Source organism: Platalea leucorodia (genome assembly GCF_965183815.1).
Source record: "Platalea leucorodia genome assembly, chromosome: 8".
Lineage (NCBI taxonomy): Eukaryota > Metazoa > Chordata > Aves > Pelecaniformes > Threskiornithidae > Platalea > Platalea leucorodia.
In genome coordinates, this window is record NC_138830.1 from 23,611,122 (window position 1) to 23,633,233 (window position 22,112).

General features: G+C 37.0%; 1 protein-coding gene across 1 annotated transcript; it reads left to right on the forward strand.

Moving 5' to 3' along the window:
- Positions 1–666: 666 nt before the first annotated feature.
- RBP1 (retinol binding protein 1) lies at positions 667–17,017 on the forward strand (the record flags this gene model as incomplete). Its single annotated transcript, XM_082319590.1, has 4 exons — positions 667–739; positions 1,337–1,515; positions 13,896–13,997; positions 16,964–17,017. 4 exons carry the CDS (start codon positions 667–669, stop codon positions 17,015–17,017), a joined length of 408 nt encoding a protein of 135 aa, XP_082175716.1.
- Between the last annotated feature and the right edge of the window lie 5,095 nt (positions 17,018–22,112).

A 22,112-nucleotide genomic window follows, 5' to 3' on the forward strand; every position in this document is an offset into this window, starting at 1 on the left:
CAGTAGTGATGTAGCATTTATCAATGTACAGAATTAACCACTGCTTCTTAATACAAGTGTGCACCTAACTGGCCCTTTTTGAGCCCTCAGTTGGACAAATAGCTTCCACTGGTAGTTCTCTAGAATTAAGGAGCTTGTGGAACAAGTTAAAGTAATGCCAGACACAAATTGCTTTCACTGAAAGAGTCTGTATGATCGTTTTCTGAAAAGAAGGCATAAAGTAGCTGGAACATATTCAAGGAAGAAGGATTTGCCTCAGAAAAACACAAAAGATAAGCACTTGCATAGCTTTGGCTAATATCCTAAACTAAAGCTATTTAAAAGTTTTTTTTCTGAGTCCATGGAAGATGAAGAGTAATATGGTTAAAATGGATCTCCAGATAATCAGTACCCTTACAGAAGTTATACGGAAGGTGAATGTTTCATTCTGTTTAAATCGAGTCATCCTGCTGTCATTGGAAATCTCAGGGGTTCAGTCTTGTGGAAGGATTTAAAGGCAACACTTCAGCAATAATCGGATTAGAAGGACTTGCATAGCTACATGGTCTAAAAAAGAGATAAAAGAAACCAGAGTTCAAACTCGCCACAAATAAAGGCAGTGAGCTGTGTGGTGCAGAATCAACACACTGTTCTGAGACTTTGATTTTGACAATTACTAAAGTAGGGATGCCTGCAGATTTCAATGGTTACTGGAAAATGGTCAGCAATGACAATTTTGAGGAGTATCTGAAAGCCCTGGGTAAGGTTCCCTTCATGTTTCTTTAATAAATAATCAGTGAATGCAACCTTAGTCTTTACATGAATCTGTTTTTTTCTTGTACAGTCATAAATCATTTTTGTGAGAAATTTTTTTTTCAGAAATGCATTTATTGTTTTGTCTTAAGCAGCCTCTACTTTTTACCATCTTGAAGCTTACATTAACAGAGATTAAACTACATAGCTTGAAGAGGTAAGTGGCAGATTTCAAACTTAAAAAAACAAACATAATTTAAAAAAGAGTAAATTTTTAATGTATAATAAAGAGACAATAATGTACGTAATGGAATTTTGTGTGTTTGCATTTGCTGTAAAGTGCTAGTATTTCTATAAAAATATTGAAGGCTTTATTAACTGTCAAATACAAATGGTATTTTTTAGGATTCCATATAATCAGAAAATCAAAACATTACCTTATTTAAGTTAAAAGAATTAGGTTATGGACTTTTTCCTGATGAGACAGCTGGCCTGAAAGATCTGGGCATTTATTTATCTTTGTTCATTTTAGTTCTCCCAAGAGCTACAAGCTTCTTTTTGTGGTGGACTTCTCTGGATTAAAATAATTCTTTTTCTTTTTCAGATGTAAATGTTGCTGTAAGAAAAATAGCAAACTTGCTAAAACCTGACAAAGAAATCCTTCAGAATGGGGATCATATGATCATTAAAACGCTAAGCACTTTTAGAAACTACATCATGGAATTTGATGTAGGAAAGGAGTTTGAGGAGGATTTAGCTGGGGTGGATGATCGCAAATGCATGGTAAGAATTAGAACTGTAACAACGGGAAAAAAAAAAAAAAGAATACTAATAATCTGAGGCCTTTTGCAGACCACATCTATTAACCATTTTCTGTGGCTATCCCTAAAATTACCTGTACTTCTCGGTTTGCCGAGATGCACACAGTTTTTAGCGTGCCTTTACATTAAAGGAATGCTAATTTTAATCAGGAGCACAGAACAATTTTATCAATGAATGAATAGTAACTTCAATGAACCGTTACTCAATTATACTGGGATATTTGTTAGTCAAAAAGACATTCAGGTTCAGACTTTCAGAATCTCTTCACTAAGTAATGTTTTACAGTAAACGAAATCCACTGATTGCAGGGTCAGGCACTATTCCCCATGTGTAAGAATGGGCAAGTGCTTAGAAATCGCAGCTTTTCTTGTTCTTCTTCCTGTGCTCCTTCCTTCCTGGGTGTATTTATTAGTGCAGACGCGTTAATTAGCCTACTGGAACAAATCTTATTGCAATCAATAAGCAAACACTGAGGACTCTGCCTTACGAGCTCTTTTTGCTTGCCAGAGAGACAATATTTTCTGACTTACGACTGATAAATACCAATTAACAGGAGAAAAACTTGAGAATACCAAGTCCTTTCCTGTTAGTTTGAAAGCATGACACCTGCAATATCCTACAGTGAAGACGTTGATAAGCAAAAGGAAATTGTCTCAGGAGGGACTATAGAGGAGAAATCACATAAAAGAGAACTAATAGGTTTCCATTCTTAGAAAGATAGTGCCATTTAAAGACGATACTATTCTCTAACACTAGGATGTGCAAATTTGCTTTTGCTCTGCTGATGGCAGGAAAGGGAAAGATCATGAAGATCAGAAAAAAATGGCTAGCTAGCGAGTGCCTCAACTAATCCTTCTCTACTTTTACCTTTACAGAAGGTAGAAGCATGACAGAACACAGAATACAAAATTCACCAAAAGGAGAAGCAATGTGTATTTGCGTATAGGAAAGTGCCCCAATGTCATAATGCATTTTTGACTGGTGGAAGGCTCTTAATCAGGATAATGAGGTCCAGATCCACTGAACAGTTACGAGCCCAAAGAAAGACTTAGACTTAGGTGGCTAAAATACTGTTAAAGATAGCAATGTTCAAAACATCTGCTCAAATGCTAAAAATGTGTGAAGTCCTCAGTGTTTGAGTCAGTGAAGTACAGGTTTGTGTGTGTACAGAACTGTCTCCATCTAAGCATTAACTGTACTTAAATACCATTCAACTCCATCTAAAGGAGAACTAAAACATCCTCTACACGGCGGAAAGAAGTAATTGTGCTCTGAGGCTGTCTAGCATGGACCTGCAATGAGTACTTATAAAATGTGTGAGACAACCACTGTGCTGAAAAATCAGATTCAGAAGACATGGAAATGTGGCCCTTGCCTAGTCCTGCTTTTGAAATGCTGAATAGATTTAGCACACAACTCTTAATTTCCTGACAAATACCCTAAATATTTCATTATTTGTAACAGGCCAAAATTCTCTACCCTGTTTTGCTAAATTGAGTGATGGGGAAGAATTGAAAATGTTGAACCAGAAAGAATTAGAGAAAGATTATTCTAGTCACTGCAACAGCTATTTGATTTGGAGTGGAACCTAGTTCACCCTACTTCCAAGGGTTGCTTAAACATTTTATCTCTTGGCTGTTTAGAGCAAAATGCTTACTCAGCCTTGGAAACAGAAGGTACCAGCATCTTGCCTTTTCCAAAAAAACCCAAGGGGTACTCACTAACCCTGACTGTTTGTTTTGTTAAGAATGACTTAGGCACATAACTCCATAAAAACTTTCAGAAATCCTCCATATCCCTTTATGGCCTCCAACAACAGGTACCAACTGCAGTTAAGGTCACTGATCACTGCTTCCCTGTTTGCTTTGTAGCAATGTATCATACTTCATAGTTCAATTTTCAAGATTTCTTTTCTACATGAGACCTCAGTTTTCTCAAAGGCAAAACAGCGTAAGAAGCTGTCTTTTCTGAAGCCACTTCAGCCCAAATCTGATTGATAACCATCATGTCTCATGTCAGGCAAAACTTGCAGTTGTTAAGCAACAAAATAACTCCAATGGTGCAGAAAGAGTCTGGTGAGAGAAGGGTCATGGAGGTGGTATAAGAGATACTGGACCACTCCCTGAGTAGTGTTATGAAGAAAACCACCATAAAAGCAAAGGTTGAATCTCATTCTTGGTGTTGCCTTTGCTCATCTGTAGCTTGTGAAACTGCATGCCATAAATGGCTTAATCATTAATAGTTAACCTGTGTAATGGGAGAGATTGTGAATCAATTACTGTTATTTATATAGTGGACTGAGCAGACCACTGGGCAAGTTTTATCCAAGTAGCTCAGTGTATGAGAAGTACAAAGTAACATAGATAAGGCAAATTACACATTAAACATTAATCTATATAGCAGAGCAATCATCAGGAGACTAGCAAAAATAACCTGAGAAGTAATTCATCCAATAGGCAGAGATATTTTTTTCTTTTACTGAAGAATATATCATCTAACTAGAGAACATATCAGTAAAAATAATATTAGCATGGTGAACAGGTTAGATCTTGTGTATAATTCACTGAAATTGTGTTCACCTTTCAGTTGTAAAACACGTCTTTTGAGTCAGTCAGGGTAGAGTATAAGTACAATAATTCCAAATCGATACTGTCTGTGATGAGTAAAGGCTAAAAAGTTTTGCTGATACTTATTTCAGAAGTAAGTTGAAGGTTTGACAGTAGGAATTGATACTCCTGTGATAGTATAGGCCCCCTCCTTCATTTCAGTTAGGATTTTTTCATTTTTATAGTTGGTCACTCCTGGAAGCCTGTCTGAACTTTCTGGAACAGTGAGTTAATTGAGCTGGATAAACCTTAGCAGTTTCAGTTTGTCCTTTTTTTGGCCTTTAACTGTCGCTTTCTTGTATGCAACATGTTTTTAGGTGGTTCTGTTTTCTTAAGGGATATAGGTAACAACGGTTGGTGACATCGGTTCCTTTAAGATTTTGTTTCTGTTGGGAAGTGAAAATCTGCTGCTTTGGAATCTCGAGAAACTCAGAAGCCCTACTAGTTTAGTTAAAGATGCAATTTCTCTGTTCTGTAAAACCAAAGATTAGGGTAGTTGACCACACAGATGTGTGGACGCAGGAGAGATCACTAATCACAGTGCAAGGTACTTCCAAGAAGACAGCTGATACTCGATGCATTCTGAGCATTACTGAAACCGTGTATGGAGCAAGCTGCAGCACAACCTGGTCTCTAAAATGCAGACAAGACATCTGCATTCACTTAGCTCCATCATGCTCTTGTGCTTCTCCTGGAGCTTTTCCCCAGAGATTTTATCTCCTAGATAAAAGTTCAATAAGAGTTTCTCTATTTGTTTGGCAATTTCATGAAAGATGTGTTTCTGCAAGTTTAATCATACTTAATATTTAGGGTTGTTAAAAACTCGGTAGTTTGAACTACAAAGGTAAAATGAAAGTTTATGTATTCAGGAGCATCTTTTATTCTTTACAAATGTTACAAGGTGCACATTAGATGGTGTAGAAAGAAGTTTAGAACATTACTATTGTATTACATTATTTCTCATACGGTGTGAAATTTGAATTGGACCATGTGATAAAGTTTCTACTACTTTGCAGAGTTTGTTCATGGTTTTAATTGGTAGCATATATCAGATGTATAGTGTACAAAGACAGAAATTTAAAGTTAAATAGATAACTATGGCTTTGGTATTTCCTGAACTGAGTATTTGATCCTGCTATCTTCATTCTCAGTGAAGCTCCAGTCTCATAATGAAATTTCCTCAATTTTAAAGATAAATTCTATAATCTCTAGTGGTGATTAATTTAGTGAGCATCTCAGATACTGCACCTTGTTTCATGCACATAAACTTTGCTGTGGAAAAAATTAACTGTGCACAAAGAGGCAAGACCTTATTGAAACAACAATTAATTGAAAACCATCTCCAAAAGTATGTATCATTCATCACCAAATAGTTTTGCCTCCCTTTTTCACCATCAGTAACAAACAGTGAAGCTGAGGAAGCAACTGCAATGTGAAATATGTACCAGTAAACATAAGAACGGGGCAGGATCTGACACTAAGCAGAGAAGTTAGCCTTATGTACCTTCACAGTGTGTTTGCTTAGTACATCACTCAACAGTTTATTAAAAAGTTACCTGTAAAAACTTAAAGGCTGAAACAAAGGCTGAAGTTTCGTGTTCCAAGTCTTTGCACCCAATGAGTCAAAGCATATTGAAAATGGGGTAGCTCAGATGCAAAAATTACTTCCCTAAAATTTGTACTTTTCTAATCATTTTGCTGCTAAACTCAGAGAAGGTTTTTGCAGTATAATTTTTGTCTGCTGCTCAAGCATTTGAATGAGGCTGAATTGCTTTAGCTCGCACTATCCAGAATGAACCTATCTATCTTTTGACAGAGACTAAAAGCAAGTGATCTGTTTAAAAAATCAAGGAATATTCTATGTTCTAAATATAGAACAGCAGAATTTCTTGGATAACTGAGAACAGTGTTAGTTGCATTAGAATTGAATATTTGGCTAAGCAAGTGAAGGATGCTTCAGTAGTTCAGAGCCTTGTGCTCTTTGGCATAGTAATTTTCTTCTTACATTGAAGAAGGAAAGGAAATGACAATGACTGGGGATTGCTAAACAGATAAAACAGCAAGAATTTGAAACTGAAGGTGGGAAATTGTACATATTAATCATTTAGTTAACCAAAACAGAATACAAGCAGAACATAACCATGGATAAGTTATCAAATTGGTGTTTAGGGTTCCATTATGGGAACTAATATAACTTTTAGTCATAGCTAAGAGTTGCTGGGGTGGGGTGGGGTAGGGTGAGGGGGATTTGGAAGTTGTAGAATTCACTCATCAGATCTATCATACATCTTACCGTATGAAGTATCTTCCTGAAAACATATAGTCATTTAACATTTAAGACAGCCACATAAGAATTGTTCATAGACACCTGACCAATCCTTCTGTCACACAAACCAGTGCTAGTTACTTGTGCCTTTTCCTAGTGAAAGGAGGAAAGTTGTTTGAAACTGATCACATTTTAAATAACAAACATGCCTGATGTGAAACTGATTCCTCTCTGGTTTGTATTCAGGAAAAATGCAATGAAGTTTAGTTGTTCTGGATATAATTTGATTTATACTGCTGCAAGGTCAGAATAAAGCCCTGTTATAAAATCACAGGGCTCGTGAAGCTTATTTAACTATTTAAGCAGGGTTCCTCTGTTCCACAAATGGAATTCACAGCTGTTAATCTAGTTAAGAGTAGGCATTGGAATGAAGACTTTGCTGCCAGAAAAACAACAATACTTGGAATTTCAGTAGGGATCCCCCACAGGGTGAGAAGACTCAGAATAAATTGTGTCTGTCTAGTAAGATGCAAAAGATGCAAGATCAGCAATATGTCTTTACTTGATCCTTCTGATTCAACTGCTTTGTTTCTTTACCTCTTTAAATGCTGTCCTTTTCTTTTTGTCGTGTAAGTATTTTCTCATATACTTTGTTGGAACAAGCATTGTTCTAGAATGACTGTTGCTAGGAGGTGTTTTTATGTCATTGCCTCTGTGTATATAAATATAGTCTTCTCTCAAATCTAGTGCCCTCTCTCTCTGCAGTACTGTAAATTCCCTAGCTCCTCACTGGAATAATCTCTGACTTTCGGGGGGCGTAATTTAAAGGACGTAGTCTTACGTAGTTTTCTGTTGATACTTGACCTTTTTCAAACTGCTGTCCACAAGTGAGGAAGAACAGTCCTCCAGTCAACCCCTCTGAAACTCCAGAGAACAGAGGTCCACTCTTGAATCTGTCTCAGGCTCTCTAAAACTCTGGTTCATTCAGTCTCTGTGCCTCAGTAAAGAGGAGCTGTTTCCTTTTTTCTGCCTTGTTTCATGCTGCATTACTGCTTATTACCTGTAAGTGATATGCTCAGCACATTTGCCTAGTGATATCAAATGAGATCTCTAGAATCCTTTGCCATGTAATTTAAGATGTCATTAACTTCAAATTTTGCACTGCTGGATTCATGTCTATAACCCAAGACTGATCAGAAGCTTTGAGCTAGCTATTCAGAAAACCACTGCTAACATACTGAAGCTTTGTAGGGGAGGTGGATTTGGATGGGCTTAGCATTTCAGTTTTTTGCGAATCCTAAAAAGCTCAGAGAGTTATGAATGCAGAAAGTGCAATCAGAAGGAATCAGCTGAAAATCTGAGAACCAGATTTAGCAAATCCAATTTTGAATGACAAACCATTAGTGTTCTGTACAATTGCATCTTGCTAAAATTACACAGAGGATAAATCAATTACACACATTAATTTAAACTATAAGTATCTTAGAATCGATTCTGATCCTTGTACAAAGTGAATTGGATGTGCTGTTTTGTACTTTCTTTTCTGGCATAGGATATACAGAAGTCTTCCTATTTTTGTATTATTTGTATACAATTTTATTTCAGTAGGAAAAAAATTCCACCATTCCTAAGAAATAAAACATTATGCACAGTCCAAAATACTGATTCTACTCCTCCACTCACATATTGTCACCTGCATACCCTGGAGCTTTGGCACATTTACTTTCCTACTCCCTGGACATGTCTTTAGTCATTGCTTTCCTTCATTGCTCTTATGAGCAAGGATTCAAAATAAGGAATTTGACCATTTAAGATCTGATTCTATCTGACAGCAGCTTACCTTTCGATGTAAAATCTGTCAATCCAGTCCTAAGCCCCGTTGCTAGCAACAGAGATGCTGACAATCACAGAAGCCAAATACTGCTTCTAGAAGTATCTCATCTTTTGACTGAAGTGAACTTCAGTAAAGCTTATCAGTCAGGTATAGAATGCCCACATTATACCCAGCTTGTCTTTCAATAACAGTCTGAGCAAGTTTGTAATGGCATGAACACATTTCAGAGTCCTGTAGGTTTAGATACCTATTATGAGACATCACATCTGCCAGCCCCACAAGCAGCTGAGAAATGTGTTGTATTGTACTACCAGCCATTTCCTATCAGTTAACTTTGGGAGTTCTGTTGCTGCATGGCTAAAAACAGGAATGATGAAACGGGAGGTTAGATTTGTAAGTGCTTCTACAGGGTTGAACTGAAGTTAGTAAGGAAAGAAAAGGTTGGTATAGACTTTATCATTCGACCTAGCTACAGGATGGCTAAATATGTATAGCCTTTGTCCAGCAACAGTATCTGGACATAAAGTCCAGGAATCCTACCACTAATTTTTCTGTTGGGTTTGTTGCTGTTTTCTCAGTAGTTTATCTGTCTGTCACCAACCTGCCAGATGCAGATTTGATGATATAAGAGTTACAGGATGGAGAGATGACAAACCCTGAACATGGTTGTAGCCCTCGTGCTAGCAGTGTGCCACATGCTTCCTACACAGAAGGTCATACCTAGTGACTGCAACATTACAGAATGCCCCTTCACAGTTACATTAGGTTTTTTCTGTGATACCACCATTAGTGTATTCCATCAGCACTTCATGTGATGAAAATTTCCTGCGCAGACTGCTTACCAGAGGTTTTTATATCACTTTGATACTTAGTACAGATGAAAATGCTTTATCCTGAGAAGCTATTAAATATCTTGTTGGATATATTGCCATGTTTGACCAAAAATTCTAGGATATTTTCTTCGGTGTTATTTGTAAACACAATGCAGGACACAGCTCAAATTGGATTTTCCTGTGTCATCTGACCTAAACAATTACTTTCCATTGTTTAATCCTTCTTAAATCATAATAGCAGTTGTAAAATGACTGGTCATTCTCATAAGCAGAGAATTACTGGGCTGAGATGGAGCATGAAGTGTGTCATGCAGTTTTAGAACATTGCAGTCATTTGCTGCACCATAGTAGAGAGACAACACTCTGAAGGGAAGAAAAACAGAACTGGTACTGTTGTGTTTCTCCTACAGATGGGAAATCAATAACATATTTTTGATGGAAGGTGGTAGCTGTAATTCGTATTTGTAAATGCAATGTGTCAAAAATCTATGTAGCATTAAAAAAAATGTTCATGGACTACTCTTAAAAAAAATGTTATTTTCTTTCATTCACCTGTAAAATACATTATGTATCTTCAACTGCAGAGCACATGGCACAAGCAAGCACAGTAGGAATAGCCAACACGGGAATGAGAAACATTGTGCAGAACCAGAATTGAATGTTTTTGCACTTAGACCTCACTGGGAAATGCAGAGTTCTTTGATAAAATAGTTTGATGAATATTTCAGTAAATTACAAAAGTCAGTATCTTTGGCTGTGGGTCACTATGACGTGCAACTAGAAGCTGGAAGTAGTATCTATTGTAATTCTGAAAGACTTCACTACTATTACTGCTACTAGAGAAAATGCAAATACACAGTCAATAGATTTGTTTTTACTAAATATTTCATTTAATAAATCTACCTTGTCTCATAACTGAAAACACTAACGAGAATACTTCAGTTATCATTTGTTCTAGCTTTAATTTTCAGGAAGATGGTGTTGCTATGCGCATGTATTTAAATCTTCATAACACGAAGAGATAAAATCACTAACAAAAGTTTGTGAATGGCCAAGTAATAAAAGGAAAATACCTAAGTACACAAAAGAAGTGTAAGACTACAGAAATCATATCATAAAACTAAAGAAAACTGAACATTTTTTGTGTTCTCAGGCTTCAAAGGCTTCTTCACCTCCCAGAGGAGCTCCATTCTCTATTATTCCACCTCAAGAATAAAGAGTATATAATCCGAAAGATGTGCAATATTGGTGGTTAGAATTTTTGAGAAAAGTTGAACTGAGGCAAGACTCACTCTTATTTATCTCACTCCATTAACTTTTCTTGTGCTCCCTCAGTATTTTTAATGACACTATTGACTAATTGCATTAATCATTATTTTCTGTTGAAGTTTCCTACGGGATTATATGCATTAGACCTAAGAAGTATTCATCTTAGGTTTAAGTATGATCAGGTAGTAAGTAAGCAAAACGTAAGCTTGCTTATGATGAACTACATTATGTACTACCTAGTTGAAAGGAATAAATGAAGTCTTCCATTTATCCTACAAGTAGTACAAGATGCTCAGAAAGGCAGGAGCCTTCCGTTTTAGAGAAATACTACATTTTCATCTAGTTTGTTCTGTTACCATCAGGAAACTGCAGCTTTCCAGTGTCCTCAAAGTTTGTCTACTTCTCCTCCTCTTGTTTGTGGAGGAAGATGAAGAATAAGAACTGTCTGCCCGGGGATGCTGTGCTCACCAAACCCTGGGAAAGATTTTCAGTCATTCCAGATAGGAGACAGTTGCTCAGTCTCTGTAATGAGGCAAACCTTAGGTAATGCTATTATCAAAACAGCAGCAAACAAGGTTAATTATAAAAGCCTACTTTTCTAAGTTGCTTTACATAAAAGATAAAGCATTTCTTTATCTTGATATTAAGTGTGTGCCAGGGGAGGAAAACACCAGCAACTAAAGGTTCATATGGAACTGCCTTACTAGTCTATTCAAGTGCTTGAGTCCTAATTATACAATGGTGATATCCTGATCCAATCTTTAAAAATAAATCTTTGCTCTTATATACAACAAAAGAGATCATATTTACCAACGTTTGCTCTACAGTGGCATTTTTTGAATATTATTATTATGTTCTGACTCAAATATTTGGAAATGTTCTAAGGCAAGCCTTGCTGTATCTTAGCTGTTGGTAAAGGGTGGACAGCAGCCAGTTCATATGTAACAGCCATAGCAACTCCAACCTCAACTAATACTCAATGTGTGTCTCAATAGAGATATTTGAAACGGAAGAACTTATTGCAGTCTGAGTTAAAAGTGAAGTTTCTGTCATCTTCTGTATTAGTTGTGTCTTTTATTATATGAGACATATTACAGTTTGACCTAAAGAAAGAAAAGATAAAAATGCTACTGATTAATCTTACTGTCATAAAGTGGTTGTTCCTGCTAACAAAGAAGAGGACATTATGTTCTCCTGCAATATATTCTGTCCTTTATAACCTTCATAGCAAAATAGCCACATACAAAAATCAGAAACTGTATGGTTTACTCATATCCCTTCAGTATTTTTATTTCTTAAAGGGAAGGCAGAGGATGATAACCAAGAATATTGGCTGATAAAACAGCTTGGTTAACGGTCTGTGGTATTAGACTCTTTGTGGTTATCACCAAATTGCCAAAAGCAATATCTAATCTTGACTGAAAAACAAGAAAGCCAGAGAAAAAAGTGTGTTGTTTTCCGAGATGAAACAATTTCAATCACCCTTGGAGGCTGAAAAAGTTAACATTTCCCTTGCACTGCTACAAACGTTTCTCAATTGCCCCCAAGTGTACTAAGCTAGTGAATATTATCAAGACAAATAACTTCCACAACTGACTTTGAACATTAGTAGTACTAATAAAGTGGGATCTTACTTTATAGTGGTATATTGCCTTTGAATTCACATATAAACCCACAAAATTTAACTATTAAGCTAGTCTAATGATTAAACTATGTTGAGCTAATACTCAATGGATAAAAATAAGTGTGGTTACTAAGCAAAGCTGCATATACAAATGCTTCATTCCACAGTATCCCTCACATCTACAAGTCACCAGTAGAAATAATGTTCATTTTTAGATATATTCATTTTTTAGAATCATCAGAAGTTCTTAGATATGTTAACTTATAAATTAAACATTTTTCACTTTGACTAGTGTTATTGTCATCTTCTATCTCCAACTGGATGTCTACAGATTCAAAACAGATATGGAAGAGGATTTAAACTATGATGACCACATTAACTACAGCTTTACCCAAATGTGTTGTTCCATCCTGCATTGGCATTTTATACATTAAAAAGATACGGCTTTTTAAAAATGTTAGCTACTACTTGGTTTAAATACGTCATTTTACAAGAGCGAACAGAAGAATTCATGAATGCATTTTCCAAATAGGAGAGATTTTTAGCAAGGATACATGAGTTTGTCTTTCAGAGACCCCATATGGCGCAAACAGACTATATGGGATCAATAACAATGCCTTGCCTATGATTATCTATGCTGGCACTCTTTCTAGTGATTCATTCTCCATGCTTGTTTAGTCTAAAGCTTCCCAGGGGTGGAGACTGCTGGCTGTACTCATTTAAACATAGTGGCTATCATGGTTATCATTTAAGAATTAATTGTTTGTGACATACACAAATTAAATAAATAGGGCTGTGTAGTTCTTGAATGTTGAACTGGTGGTGTTCATTCTCAGAATGACAAATGTAGGCTGGCTTCTTAGAAACTACACAGGATGGATGCAGTAAGTTTTCCTTTAATGACAGATCAGAATTCATCTTCTCTCCATATTTGACTACTCATACAGGCCGTGGCTGAAGACTTTTACAAGGTAGACAGTAATTCCATATTTAGTCCTCAGATTCACTTCAAACAAGCTGGTTTAAAAGCCATGTGCTAATATTGATGTTAAACTGTCCTCATGGAGTACAAATTGTCACTGTTCTACCCCTTCCCTCTTTAAATGCTTTACAGAGTATTGCTTCTCCATATCTTAAGGAGACATGAAAGGCAAATTGTCAGTAAAGACTAACCAGAGTAACAAGCTGTAGGATGCACCTTCATACCTTTAAGTAGTTTTATGAATCAAGTTCTAATGAACTACTCAAGACAGCACCAATATTCACAAAAGTGCTATGTTGAATCCTGCAACATCTTACTCTCAGTCTTACTCTGCCAGTCCTGGCTCAAGTAGTTCTCCAGCCACAGTTACACACAAAGCAGGATGCTTACAAAGTTACCAATTTGCTGATACTTCCAAACCACTCTGCTCGGTGACGGAAGGCAGATTAAGACATGGGGAAAAAACAGCTCAGGATTTAAAGGCCTTGTTCATCCATAGCTGCCAGTAGGTGGGTACTTTTTTCAGGTAGAGCAGCTCAGGAATCCTCCTTATAGTGGAAAAACAAACTGAATCTAAAGTTTTCATCTCCTTTTGCAAATACAGGGTTAGGCTGCACATCCCTTCTGCTGCTGTATTTGTCAGCACGGAGAGAGGAGTGCGCTCTTACACCGTGATTTTTATGATATTTTTTCTTGCATTTAAACAGCTTTATCTCATCCTTCCAGGTTTTGACAGGCAGTTGGGCGGCGACTTTCTATTTAAACTCATTTCTTTTGTAATTATCCTAAGTGCTACAACACTCTACAATTATTCTCCTTATGAGATACATTAATCATTTATTATATTAGAGAGAAGTTTTGCTTTAAGGAAACTAAACATGATATGAGAGAATACTACAGTAACACTGAACATGTCTATTTTGTTAGACCACCGTATCTTGGGATGGAGATAAACTTCTTTGTGTACAGAATGGAGAAAAAGAAGGTCGTGGTTGGACCCAGTGGATTGAAGGAGATGAAATGCACCTGGTAAGATCATGTAACAGGTTTTAAATGCCACTCAATTAAAATGGTTAGATGTAATGCAGCAGGCTGTGTGCTATGTTATCTTGGCTTACTTTGACATAATTTTGTATCAGTGCAGCATTTGACTTGTTTCTAAAGCAACAATTTCATTCGGAGCCATTATGCTTTTATGTCCCTTACAAAGACTGCCTGATTTCAAAGCAGCACTCTTTCTGTGTTAACTGCCTGTCCAGACATACCAGTTTGAAACATTTACACTGAGGAAGGCATTTAACAGAATGTCCTTCACACAGCCTGTGAAATACGCAGTATGGGAGCTAGTGAAATTATGCATCCAACAAAAAGCCGTAAGGGGAAAATACACCATTGTTCTTTTAAAATAATTACAGGCCAGACTGCATTATAGCCTAGAGAACTAAAACAGCAATTAAGTATTTGAAATGTCATGTTCTTTCAGATCATCATTTTTATCTTTCTAAGTTAACAGGACCTGAAAGAAGATGCCTATTCTTTTCTCACATAGCTCTTTATAGCATCCTCACTCTCTCATCAATGTGGGTAAAAGGCAGTCATCCCGCTGAGATAATAAAATCCAACCTCCATTTCTGTTCACCGTTCAGTACTATTAGCATTCAGCAGTCTAAATGGATGTTCTCTTAATATTCAAATCAGTAACAGAGTTATGAAATCTTTGCAAAAGTACCCCAAACCCCTTATTACTAAACACAATTTTCAGGAAGTACTGGAAGTCCCAGAAACCAGTTCGGGAAAGGAATGTATACGACAGATTTTACCATCTGGACTACATACTTGATATAAAGCAGGCAGGGAGAAAGTTACTGTGTAAGTGATCACTTTATAGCTGAGGTCATGCTCTCATTGAAAGTAGGGGGGAAGCAATGAAAAGGAGACTCCAGAATTTCCTATGTATACATATTACCTCTACCTATACACAAACACACTACAGTATTTCCACACTACCTCCCAGCTTCACAACAGTTGGTGCCATGACACTAGGCATCAGCCCTTTAAGATTCTCTGCTGGCAAACAGGTTGCAATTAGCTGTACAATGTCTGGCCTAGAAGTTCAACGTAACACCTTGCTGCACTCATTCATACGCACATGTGGACTCATCTGCACATATATGAAGCAATAGCACTAGTTGCTCTTGGATTTCTCTGTATTGGCAACCTGGTTTTGGTCCCTTGCCAGCTCTGCAATCATTATCTCTTCCCATTTCCTGTCCCCCACACCAGTTTCTTTAGCCCCGATTTGTGCTATCCTTACTCTGATTCGTGCTCTAGCCTTACAACCGAGCCATGGACCTCCAGGCCAGACCACTTTCTATACTTGACCCCATCAAGAGTTTGATTTTAGAAGTCATAAGTTCAGATTCAGTTGCTCAAACCTATGTGTCTAGTGCCACTTTCGGTACCCCAAGGTAACCTGACTGATCAGAGGCTGCTTTTTCAGAAGGCTGCGAAGAGTTCTGTGTCACACCTGCCAGCTCTCCCAGGCATCCGTGCACTCATTGGCACTTGTACAATTTATCACAATCTGTCTCTCATGTACACAACAGTCAGTACAAAATTACTTCATGTAAAGGAAGTAACCAAGTATTTTAGAGGTCAGTCCCTAATATCTCAATTTTATCACTTTTGATATTTCATGAACTTCAAAAGATGTCTTCTATATTTCTCTGAATCCTTGATAATGTAACCCTCTCCATTAAACATACAGTAAAAGAGTCCCATTTAATATCTTATTTTTGACCAGCTAAGATTACTAGGTCCTGTACTCTTGAGAGTCCTTTGATACAATGGGCAGTTACCTCTAAAAAATTGATACTTCGATAGCTTTATGATCCTATTGAACTTTACACAATAAGCCAAGTGTTAATTTAATTCTTTCCACAGTTCTGTAGAGAGTAGAACCATATCCTTCAGTAGTTTATCACCTCCTATTTTCTCCATTTCATTCTATGGTCTATACTTTTTAGTTCTTTTTCCTCCTTAGATTCTATTTTATGTGATTGTCTTATTTGACCATTCTCCATTTCCTTTTGAGTTTTATTGCCCTTTTCTATTGTATTGATTGCTTCTGCTCTGTAGGTTTTTGTCATTGTCAGCAGATCTCTTAGCCCTTATTGCACACTCCTTCTTCCCAGTTACCTATATAGAAGTGAACAAAACAGGTCCTAACTAAAATCACTGTATCAGTCTGCTTGTTTCATCAATTCATCATGAAGCACTTTCTCTTACTAAGGACTAGCAACATATGCCAATAAGGTTATTGACTCAGTGTACGGTTTTTTTAATAAGTCCTTTTATCAAAGTCCCCCATAAGAAAATGTGCATAACTTCCCAGCAAACTCTGCCTCCTGTTTCCTCAAAATATTCTGACAGCTTTATTAAAAGTCTTGTCTTGAAATAGGCCTCCAGTGTAGTCAAGTTCAGTCAAAACTCACTGCTGTGCTGTGATTTATAGACCTAGATCTGTACACAACTACCTATCCTTTTCTAGCCATGATCATTGTGTTGCTAGAATGGGCTTTCAGCTGATTTCTGGGTTTGTAGGTTTGAAATACTAGTCATCAACATACAGATTCAGAACTGGTTATTCAAATCCATCCCCAAATAACTTCTTTATGTGTCCAAAATAGAGAATGCCCATTTCAAAGACCTAAGCAGTTGCACACACTGCAAATAGAGAATAATGCACCAGGAACATATTTGGCCCTTTAAGATCTGAGATCCCAAAATAACTTCTCTTACTCTACCTTTCACCAGAAAACAAACCCAAACTAGCTGGTTTCTTTTAGGATTAAAAATAGGCTAAAATATATACAAGCTACCCAATCTAATTTGATAGAAAATTGTGGATTCAAATTAAGCTGGACATACACATGAATGTATAATGCATGTGTCCTATGTAAAAGTTGTAATTTTTAATTATTTTCTCTTCCTAGGAAATAAGAGTGTGTGGAGTCAAGTGTAAGCAGGTCTTTAAGAAGGTACAGTGAGCCTACTGCTGCTACCAAAGTGAAGAACAGTAGAATTTACAGAGTTACCACCAAATCTCCAAGTGCTAGTTATGAATATCATCAGTGATGAGAGCAAACACAGAAATGAAGATCACATTAGAACTATACAGTTAGAATAAAATATTTTAAACAAATCATTTTAAAGTAATAACTGCAAATAAAACTATTTTTAGAAATGCCAAATAAAGATACTAAACACTATAAATGTGTGTGTACCACAATTCTTGACTACGCCAAAATAGGACTGTTCGGTATAAAACAAGATACTGGAGTTTAAGACCTTGCAAACTAACTTTTTACTTAAAATGGAAATCACCCTTCCATAGCCTTAGCAGGGGGCCTTCAGGTAGTCTTGTTTTCAAATGCTGAATTGTAGTTGTAGGGAAGCAAATGAGAGCTGTACTATGTGGCTTACACTTAAATCCTGATTTCACTGAAGCCAGTGAGAATTTTACCATCAGCTCCAATGGAGCAGTACTTCACTGAAAGTATTCCACCAAAAATAAAAATCTGATTTCTCAAAATAAGTGAAGGTATGGATCAATAGTCTGGAAAAACAGTACTTATAGAAGCATGGCCAAGGGACAATTCTTTTCTAAACACTTTAGCCAATATCTGCCCATTCTTTTTTTTTTTTTCTTAAAATCTTTTCTTAAATCAGCAGTTTCCAATGCTGATTTAATCACTAGTTATAGTAATAGCAATTGTTGTATTTTCAGTCTGTAAACACACCGTATATATAATTAGCACCACCACTTCACATCAAGTTCAGAAAGGCACAAGGATACAGTGTGCCTGGTTGGATCAGACCTTTAGGACATGACACAGTATTAAAACTGTCTCTTGTAACAACAGTTATTAGCCATTTTCAGGGACTTAAATCAGTGGGGAAGTTGCTATGGCAGAGTCTGAGGTGTTCTAAAGCGGGAATATACCTTTCCCTACTCTGCTGCAACTCCTGTGCATAGCATTGCTTTTGCCTTCTTTGGAACCCTGCGCTAAGGCTGAGAGAAATTTTAGACACGTAAATGGGAACAAATGCCGCCATTCTCTACTGATCAGAGACAGTTTTAAAATATGCACTATTATTAAACCTGTTTAGAAAAGCTAGCAGCCTGATGTAACATGAAGAAATGGAGATTCAGAAACAGTCATTGTAAACTACAAAGTTAGTAGAGCAGGGATGATAAACTTTCTGAACTATGGTATTTCAGCCATACTATATATATTGTGAGTGTAGCACCAGATGTGCTGCAATGGACATCTAATTCAATTTTGTAAAGTTTTGGTTTTTACTTTACATCAGAAAGTACACAGAAAATATTATCCATGAAGCCTTAAGCATCCCCATGTGATAAACAGGTGAAAAATACTCCCTTCCATTTAAATTCATGTGTTACTATTGCAACAGCTGTGGCTCATACTCCTTAGAATTACAGACATATGTAATGCAATTGTTTACTTTAAGTTCCCTTGTAATTTTTTTCTTGGCAATACATAATACTCATGCCTAAGGAAGACTCTGGGAGTTATACTTGAGCCTAGTCAACCAGATATATGCAGAAGCTGGTTTTTCTCTCATGGAAGAGTGTGTTAGCCATGTATGTTTCCATAGCTAAATGGATATCCCTCCTGACCGACATACAGACCAGCAGTTAATGGTGATTAAGTTTTCTTGTACTTGGAGTGGAACAGGTCAAAACTGGTTACAGTTAAATAAGATAGAAAGGTTGTGGGGGAGCGAAAAGGCTCAGAAACCTGTGTATTTCAGGTTAAAAATACTGCTCTGCTTAAGTGAAATTGCAAATAGCTGTCTACTTAAAGTGTTATTTATCATTTTACACAAGGTTGGGGATATCCCAGTTGCCAAATTTCCGTGCATCAGTCATTTGTTTATCTTGAAAGATTATTGGACACAGAAACTTCTTGCCTTCAAGTTTCTAAGTTATTGATTTCATAACCATGCACCCCCTCCAGATATCTCTCCACTCTTCAGCCCCAAGGAAAGCAAGAGAACAATGGAAAATAAGGAATGAACTCCAACTTCTCATTTATAACATCTTAATTTTTTCAGACCACCTGTATTTTCCTTCTCATGTGAAAACTGAAACTACCCAATAAAGAGATGGTTCACACCACTATCCACAATTAAACTTTGCATAATTCTTTTTAATGTTCAGCACTGACTGAGACCTTTTTTGAAATGTAGTTTTCCTTCAATAGAACTTGGCAGTTCATAACCCTTAATTCACCTGATGTCTTCTAATTTTTGCCTGCAGCTCCCTGCAGTCTTGTGTAACATTCACAAACTCTTTTTGCAGAAGGTTGTAAGTGGATCAATTAACATCTAGCTAAGTAAATCCAATTGTTAAAACTATTATTATTGTAATCAAACAGACAGCTTTTCCCCTTTGGGTCATTTAGTACAAGGGCAAATTTAGCACTCTACTAATAACTAATGGCTTATCAACCAGAAGCAATGTAACCTGCTTCTAATTATGGAGAAAAGGCAAGCTCAGGAAGTACTTCCACAGTTCACATATGTAAAATTCAGAAACTTCAGAAACATTTAACTTTGAATGCGTTCTCTTCAAATCATCTCAATTGCTTTTCATTATAATTGTAACGTCTTATCTCTACTGCAGCCACCATCTCCCTTGGAAAAGGAAATTATGTTCATTTGTTGCTTCCATGATGATGTTCTCCAAATAATGTGTATAAAATTAGCCATGCTGTTCCCATAAACCTTTAACAACTTGTTATCATAAAATGTAATTTAAAACTTCCTCCATAAAATAGCTGCTAACTGAATGCATAACATTCAACAATTACTTGACAAACATCAGCCTTCATGACTACTTTCAAAGCTACTTAGTAGCCAAGACCTTCACAGTGAATTCATACCCAGATCTGTTTACCACTCAGGAATCAAACTTCATATTAATTTTATTGATCTTCCACAGAATTTCAGCAATCGTTTGCCAAAACCAACCCTGTATTTCTGCACAACTGCATTACTTCCAGATAATGGACATGTTTAATTTTGTAAGGAAAGACCAGTGCTTACAGCAGCAGTGTGAATGTAAAGGCAAAAAAGGTTTATTTCACCATTTATAAAAGTTAAATCCAATCTTGATATTATGCTCAATCCAGAAAACTCCAGGTGACAAAAGCTGAAAAGTAAATTAAGGCCAATGTGTTCCATAAGCATGATTGTTCTACTTCTTCAGTTCCCACAGTTTGGGCTTTTATGTTCATCTTCTAGGTAGGTATGATCTTCTGAAGAGCTCACTGCCATGTTTTATAGTTCTGTGGCTTTTCAGTGAAGGGTGCACACAGAAAGAATACATACTTGCTGTCTTTATAGCACATGAAGGCATGTTGTGCATATGAAGTTTCAGCTTTATGGAAGAAGTAGAGAGAGAACCGTGTTTTTACCAAGCATGGTGCAACAGAGCAAAATTCAGAGCCTGAAAGTTCAGGATGGCCAAACTTACTGGGAAAACAGAAGCAGCAATTTGTAATACAGCTATGAGCAACCTGCTTAACTTTGCTAAAGATACAGAGAATTAAACAAACATTAGGGATAAACCAAAAAAATCTACCTGGGGTATGTAACAGTAAGAGCTATAAGCTCATCCAGAATTTCTCAAGCATTCACTTGATTTTTCCAGGAAAAAAAATAATTTTGGTTTGATAATGTCAACTTCAACCTTCTGCAACATTGTTGAAATATTTTGTGCAGATGTTTTTATTATAAGCCCCCTATACTTAAGATATGTCTACTTCTGAAATGCATCCATAAGTTTGGATTTGCATCTCTCTCTTATCCTGCTACTTTATTCCTTCCTCATAAATTCAGTCCTTTCTTTGCAGATCATAGTAGCTACAGCTTAGATGTTCAAATTTGTTCCAGTCCTGGGTATTCAACCTACCGTTAACTTACTGTTCCCCTACCTTCCTCCTGTTCCTCTTCCCTCTTTCCTTTCAGCTCACTCACTGTCCAACAATGTTGCATAGTCTGAGTAAGAAAGTCCGGAATACAGCTAGTTTTCCACTGGCTTTCTCATAATTCCTTCCTTCCCCTCTCCCTCCCCCCCCAAATTTCATGATTGTTCCATACATTTCTATAATTGTTTTCTCTGGAAACTGCCTTACTGTACACAAGGCTTTCTTGTCCCCAGGGAATGCTCCCAGTAATTAGATCATGACTTTACTGCTCTGCCCTGTCCAGCAGAGGCCATTCTCCTCGTTTGGACAACATACAAATTGGGGCTTATCCCCACCATGATTTCCCACATGACTTCCAAGAGGAGCAGACGGTGCTGCATTAGCGGCACACTCCATAGCACCAAGTTCCAGTGCCAGAACTGGGCCAAGTACCCTAACAGCTCTACCAAAAGCCTACGACTCTAGGCTGGAGGCCACTTGGACCGGGGAAAGTCCCCAAACAGGGAGCTCCATGGAGGTATGTGCTTAGAAGCACTAACTTCCTTGTTTTTACAAAAGTCTTTCCTATAGAGTCGAAGCAAGGCACATGGAGGTGTTCAAAAATAAAACCAAGTTTTTGGTATAAATTTGCGAAAAGGGGCTTCCTGGCTTATGTCCAGTGCAGTACCTATTAAGCACAAGTTTTGTACATTCAGTTGTAGTTAAAGACAAGATCAATGCAAAAGACCGCTTGCTTGATCTCAGATCCTTGGTTGTACACATTTAGAATTGGCCTCTAGGCAGAACAGAGGAACACAAACCAGTCATTAAGTTTTTTTATAGCAGTTGGAAATTAAAAAGAAATATCTCAAGCACTGATCTGTCAAGAATTATATTTGCTAAAGTTTCACTTCTGTAAGTGTAGTTGCAGCATTATGTTACTTCCACCTCTTGCAGCAAGACTTCGTTTGTTTAGCTAAAACTCCATTTTCAGTATTCAGACCACAGAGGCCAGATAAGCTTGGTGACAGTTTTCTACTATCCAATTCTTAGGATGGCTCCACTGATATAAATAGTAGGAGTCCTTAAGCTGCATGGCTCTTAGCAAGTATTCACAGTATACTGTGAGGCACAGGCATACACA